The sequence below is a fragment of the Lactuca sativa genome, chromosome 4, assembly GCF_002870075.4.
Source record: "Lactuca sativa cultivar Salinas chromosome 4, Lsat_Salinas_v11, whole genome shotgun sequence".
NCBI lineage: Eukaryota > Viridiplantae > Streptophyta > Magnoliopsida > Asterales > Asteraceae > Lactuca > Lactuca sativa.
Window position 1 is genome coordinate 84,797,362 of NC_056626.2, and position 7,381 is coordinate 84,804,742.

A 7,381-nucleotide genomic window follows, 5' to 3' on the forward strand; every position below is an offset into this window, starting at 1 on the left:
TTGTAAAAGTCATAAAATTAGTAACTTTATAAAAAAAATGTAAAAATAGTTTTTGTAAAAAGTTGTAAACAAGTAAATTTATAGGACAAAAAAAACAGTTTTTAAAAACATGTGAGTTGAAAGTTATAAAAAATTGAAGAAATTTGTAACAAAGCTTAAAATTTTAGTCAAAATTATACAAAAAAGAAAGTTGTTAGCATGTTGTACTTTCTATAACATGTCATCTGGACAAATTTGGGACAATTTTCTTGGTTTATTTAATAAAGTGTAAATTGATGTTTTCTAAACATTTAAAATAATTCATTGGTCATTAATGATTTTTTTAACATTTTATTTTAGTTTATTGGACAAATATTAAAAAATAATTAAATGTATAAAATTACAAAATTTTGTTATATTGGCAATTCATTGTTATTATCTTTTCTAAATTATAAGAATTTATGAGTAGGGTATTTTTAGAAGGAATTATTAAAATTGTATCATGCATGCACTTGAGGGGCAAAAACCAAAGACAAATCACAAATGTGACATGCCATCTTCCCTACCTCTACATTCTACAAATACCCCACTCTCATTAACCTCGGCTTTAAACTCTTTTCTCGGTGTTCACTCGCCGGCAGATCAACGTACCTCTTCAAATCACCATGGACGCCGATCATCCGCCAGATCCATCAACATCTAGCCGGAGATCAACCACAGCATCCCCCAAGGCTAAACTCCCAGCACCGTTTTTGTCAAAGACTTACGATTTATTGGAGGAAGAAGAGGAGAGAGAAGAGAATTGCAGCGGTGGAGGGCGGATTGTGTCATGGAACACGGAGGGGAATGGTTTTGTGGTGTGGTCTCCGGCGGAGTTCTCCGAGCATATGTTGCCACGTTACTTCAAACATAATAACTTCTCAAGCTTCATTCGTCAACTCAATACCTATGTATGTTTTCACTCTGTCTCTAGTCTCTCTCTTTTTCAAATATATATACAGGCGAAAAATTATTTCTTTGATTTGTTTTTGTTTAAAATATGATGATTAAATTGGTTCGTTTAATTAAATCGTATTAAGAACAAACTGAGCCAATTTCTGCAGATTTTTTTCACGAACAAATCAAAGATATATACTCTATCGAAAATCCAAAATAAAAATAAAAATTAACTACCTTGAGATATAAATATTTTACGTCATATTGTTTTATTAAAATGTACTTACAGCATTGTTCATAACAAAAAAAAATAGCAATAAAGTACTATTTCTAACAAATATATCTGAAAAATCAAAGGTTACTTAGTCAGTTAGCTAGTCTTATGAAACAATGGAAATTCTTTTTCCTAAACCTTACCTACCGAAAAAATTAAGAAGTATGATTTTCAAAGTCAATATTTATCATATTTTGTTTTATATGTAGAGTGTGATGTATGACCTATATGGTAATGAATGTGTATAACACATACACACATACACGTACGTACGTTTTCATTAAAACTCTTTGTTTATTCATATACATTTGAACAATTGATCGATCATTCTTTACACTAATCTCAAGTTAGCATATGCTATATATATTATATAGTTATATAAATTCCACCCGTGTTTCTCATTTCTTAAATACACTAGCAAAACATATAAGATTCTTTTTGGCCATGAGACTACCTACCTAATTTGACCATCTTTGTTTATGTAAGTACATATGCATGTGTGTGTTTATATATTGTTAAGATAAAGTTATAACCCTTAGTGCAAAACGTATGGAAATGTAGCTAACCGTTATAAAAAGTTAACTTTGTTCATCTTTAGTTGGTAAATGGGTTTGTTCTTTAGGGAAAAGTGAGCTTCATGATTTGAGAAAGTGAGCATAAAGCCATTGGAGGAGTTATTAACATCGATGTGTATTAAACTACCGTATTTTTAAGAGTATTTAGTTGAAAATCTTTACATTGTAAGAACATGCATATATGATTATCAATTAATTTAGATTTTTGCTATTAGTTTTTTGGTACTTAATTGGATCGGTCTTTGACGAATCTCATTGGAAAACAAAGATGGGGGCTTTTGTAACTCATATTTTTAAACTTTTATTTGTATAGAAGTAAAATTCCATACAGAAGATCTCTGAGGTTTAAACACTTACACATCCAAAATATTACTATTAGGATATTATGATTACTCATACGTGGGTCTTAAAATGGATTGGTTTATCATAATTTATTATTATTATTATTATTATCTTTCTATAATGCACTCTAAAATAAACTTTTTAAAAGTAATTAATAACTTTCGGTGTACAAAAAGTGCAGTGATATATCTTTAATTGTTGATTATTGTTACTTAACGGATTAAATTGGTGGTAGCCGCCATATTTACTCTTTTAGAGGCAATTTTTAATAAGGTTTGAGAAATTTTAATATAACTATTAATATTTTTCAATTTCAATAAAAATATACCATAAAAACTATTTGAAATTAAACACAACTTTTAGCTTGACATATAATTTAATAATAATAGTTAACAATTAGTTTTATATCTGAATTGTCCTTTAGCATAGACCAGAAGGAAGAATCATGCATATCCGAAGCTCTTTCGTGATTCTCCCAATACATTTATTCCTTTGGATTAAAGACAGATAAAGTATTGTTTTCTTTAACACTTTGCTAGTCTTTTTATAATAGAATTTCCTCCATTTCAAAAAAAATGTATTGAAATTGGTATATATTAATATTTGAGAAAATTACGCGAATGGTCCCTGTGGTTTGGGGTAATCTGCGCGCTTGGTCCCTAATTCTTTTTCTTAACTCGGACGGTCCCTAAAATGTAATTTTGTTGCGCGTTTGATCCCTGGCAGACTTCAAAAGACTATTTTGCCCTTAATGATATATTTTTATTTTGTTAATTGTTTTTTATTACTTCACCTAATATTAAATAAATAAATTATTAATAATTGTTTGAATGGATCCACCCAACTTAATCTTCTTTCCTCCCCCCCAATGAAGGAAGATTATCCTGTTTCCCGACACCGGCTCCGGTCACTATCTCCGACCACATATCAGGTATCAAAGAAATCACCATAAGATCAACACAAATTACCTAATACTCAACCATAAATATGAAATACATCTGAAATCAAAGCAACAACTCAAATTCCAAACAAAAATCCAATATACAACTCACATCCAAAACTAAAATCCCCAGGAAAAACTCGCTGATACAATCTAGATGAAACCCACAAATTGAGTTTTTCCATATGAACCCAAAAATCAAAATCGAAATTAAAATCAAAAGCCCACAATGACCACATAAATCAAAATGTTTGAAATCTAATCCATGATGAATCCAAGAAATCAACCCTGGTCTTGAAGACAAAGATCGATGTTTGTGAAGATGAAGAGCATCGGTGATGGGTGTACATTCTAATACCTAAAATTTGAGTTTTCAAGTTGAATAACCAACCTGATGAAAAAAGGAATCACAAATCATTAACCAAATGCTTCATATCCTAATATACCCAAATAACCAAGAGAGTTAGGAGACATATATGTAATCCTGTGATTTTAGGGCTCCGTTTGTCCATAGGTCGACGGTGGTCCAAGCAACACTAGTAGGTCGCTGACACAGCCTCCGCTGTAGGGATTGAGCAGCAGTGTGGAGCCCTAAGCTTCGTCATCACCCCTTCTTCTCGATCGAGGGTGAAGAAAGTGATGGTGTTGATGGAGGAGAGGTTGTTAGGTTGAAATTGATGTCCGACGTGAAATGGTAAGAAGGTGACTGAGAGCTTTCCGACAAAGGTAAAGGAAGATGGGAGCTTTCCATGCTAGAACAATAATTGGGAGCCGCTGAAGATGGAGGATAGTGAAGAGGACGGAGGAGTGGAGGAGCAGTTGACCATACTAGAACAATAATTGGGTCGGTGGGACCCACATGGGCTTTTTGTAAAATGTTTTTCTAATTAACAAAATCTGAAAATAAAATTGATAAGGGTAAAACTGTCTTTTTATGTTTAGTGAGGACCAAATACGCAACAAAATAAAGTTTAAGGGACTAAGCGGGTAATAAATTTAAATCTTGGGGATGGTCCGAGTTAAAAAATCTTTTTAGGGACCAAACATGCAAGTTACCCCTAACCACAGGGACCATCCATGTAATTTACTCTTAATATTTCTCTATGATTAATAATAGAAAACAATAAAAATGGATAAAATATTATATTTATTCAACAACAAAAATTTGATTAATTACATTTGTGTTTAATAATGTTTGTTTTGTTGTGGCATGGAAGTCTTGGCTGTTGAAAGCCAAAGATTCTTGCCCACGTGCCTTTAGAATATATGGTGGAATTTAGGGGCTTTCATAAGAACAGAACACATTGGTTGATTGATTGACTTCAATCTTTTGGTTCTCTTTGAATGTTCTGTAATTCAAAATTTTGATAATTATAATATTTATATATAGTGTTTGTAAAATTTGATTATAATATGTGATTATTGACGATGTTATATTTCTTGAAGAATGTGTGGATAATTGCTACAACAAAGGTATTTTAAGAATAAAATATAAAAGTTACCTAATTTTATTAGAGCAAAAATCTGATTCTACACACACAAATACATATGAGAAAGTTTGATAGAAATGGTTTACAGGGATTTAAGAAAACAGCTTCAAAGAGGTGGGAGTTTCAACATGAGAAGTTTCAAAAGGGTTGCAGACACCTTCTTATGGAGATGAGCAGAAAGAAATGTGAGCCCAGTGTGTTTCCCACATACCTGAAGCCTTCATCAGGAGAAACCGATCATCATCATAATCAAACACCATCATCATCATCCATTGAAGAAGAGAGCATGGTTTTACTCATGGAAGAAAACAAGAACCTCAAAAAGGAGAAAATGGAATTGGAAATGCAAATACAACACTTTAAATCCATGGAAACGAAGCTCTTGGATTGTGTTTCTCATTACATGGGTAATAATAACCAAATCCAACACAATGATAGTAATAAATTCTTACGTTGATAATACTGGTTTCTTAGTTCGTTACTATGTCTATCAGTCATGAAATTTTACTTTAAAACTTTCTTTTTTAATCCTTTCGTAGCCTTGAAATCAACCAAAAATATATGGTTTTGAGGGGATGAATGTGTGTGTGTATATATATACACAAAAAAATTAAGCACAAGTATTAACAACTTAATTGGGTTTAATAAAAACCTTTTCTTTGTATTGCTTATTGCATAAATACATACAAAAACTTTAACCTTAAAGGCCCAACAGCACAATACAGCCGCCAAACCAACTGTATGTTAGCTACGTTTTGATAATCAATGATTTCCTTGTAATCAACATTGCATTACTGAAAGGTATAAATACAAGGAGGTCATGGGCTGATACATACAATACATATACTTCTAATGGGCTAAATACCAACTAATACATAATACACAACATGAATATGAGTCCACTAACATCCCCCACAGTTTGATCACGAGGAGAGTTTCGAATGTTTAAACTGTCTTGAAATCATTAAAAAGAGTAGCCAGAAGTCATTTGGTAAAGATATCGGCATACTGAGCTGAGGACAGAACGTGAAAACACGAACAAGACCACGGGCAACTAGGTCGTGCACAAAGTGAATATCGATGTGTTTTGCTCGTTGATGTTGAACTGGGTTGGAAGTCATGTAAACGGAGTTGATGTTGTCACAATAAACAATAATGGTTTTGGTAGGCGGACATCCAATCTCCCGAAGTAAGTTATGAACCCAGCAAGTCTCTGCAACAACGTTAGCAACGCCGCGATACTTGGCCTCTACACTGGAGCGTGAAATGACACCTTGTCGTTTAGACGACCAGGATATAAGATTATCACCCAAAAATGCATAATATCCAGAAGTGGAATGGCAGGAAACTAGACATCCCCCCAGTCTGCATCTGAGTACACACAAAGATCGGACGTAGAGGAAACATATAACTGTAAGCCATGGTCTAGAGTCCTACGAAGATAGCACAAAATGTGTTTAAGGGCATGCATGTGAGGTTTGCAAGGATCTTGCATGAATAGAAAAATATGTTGAACAGCAAAGGCAATATCTGGTCTAGTGAATGTGATACTAAAGTTCCCCAGCCAAGCTGCGGTAAAGCGAGGGATCAACGACTGGGGGTCAGTAGCATCCAGCTTATGTGTGGCCTCAGCAGGTGTGCAAGCTGGATTGCACTGGAGCATATGTGCGCGCTCGAGAATCTCAGAGGTATACTTATGTTGAAAGAGGAAAAGACCCTGCAGGGAACAGGTGGTAGAGATCCCAAGAAAGTAGTTAAGAGCGCCAATGTATAGGAGTAGATATGTTGTATCGGTACCCTGATGATAAATGAAGAGAAAGGAATCAGTAAGATTGTGTTTGAATCCCATGTGAAGAACATGCTGAGTGAACCGCTAGTACCAGGCTCTGGGAGCCTGTTTTAGGTCATATAAGGATCGTTGAAGGTGAAATACATGATCCGGATATTGCAGATCTCGAAAGCCCGGGGGCAGATGCATGTACATAACCTTCTGAAGATGACTGTGAAGAAAAACATTATTCACATCAAGCTGGTAAATCGGCCAGTGGAAATAGCAAGACCAAGAACAGTATGAATAATAACTGGTTTGACAATCTGGCTAAAAGTCTCATCACAATCAATCACTTATTGTTGACTTCGATCGTTTGCCACAAGACATGCTTTATAGCGTGATAATGAACCGTCAACATTAAACTTCTGTTTAAATAACCACATGTTAACATGAATAACTTTGTACAAACATCTATTAATTTTATTAAGCCAATATACGCAATAGAGGTGATTTGAACAAAGTTTTTTGGATAAATTTAATTAAATTATAATCGACACGAAAATATAAAAAAAGATAATAGACGTCTGGTCGGGCGAAGTTCATATGGATAATTATATATGTACATTTATTAATTTTGTTAAACCATATACACAATAGAAGTTATTTTAACCAAGCTTTTATAGGATAATTTAGTTAAATTATAATAGATGCAACAATATAGAAAAATATGTACGCAAAAACAAAATATATCAAGTTCAGTAAGTTCCCTTAGTAGAACAACTTATTCAAATTATTCGATATGTGTCTAAAATCTAAATGAACTTAGCCATCATTGAGAACACGAGAATGAATCTAATCACATTTTTTCATTGCTATTTAAGCACTTCAGCATACCAGCGTGACGGTAAATGTAATATTCATATATTAATATGTAATGCCACCGCCTCCCTTTTCTCCACCACCTCCACACCAGCATTGCCACTGTCACAGCCATCACCTCCTCCCTTTTATCCCATAAACACCATAAAATCTCACAAAGTATATAAATAATGCAAATAATCACCCATGCAAGCA

At 33.5% G+C, this 7,381-nt stretch overlaps 1 protein-coding gene across 1 annotated transcript; it reads left to right on the forward strand.

Annotated features, from left to right (window-relative positions):
* The first annotated feature begins 497 nt into the window (after window positions 1-497).
* Window positions 498-5,064, forward strand: LOC111917279 (heat stress transcription factor B-2a). The gene is made up of 2 exons (XM_023912967.3): window positions 498-929; window positions 4,625-5,064. Exons 1-2 carry the CDS (start codon window positions 645-647, stop codon window positions 4,991-4,993), a joined length of 654 nt encoding a protein of 217 aa, XP_023768735.1. The 5' UTR covers window positions 498-644; the 3' UTR covers window positions 4,994-5,064.
* Window positions 5,065-7,381: the final 2,317 nt, after the last annotated feature.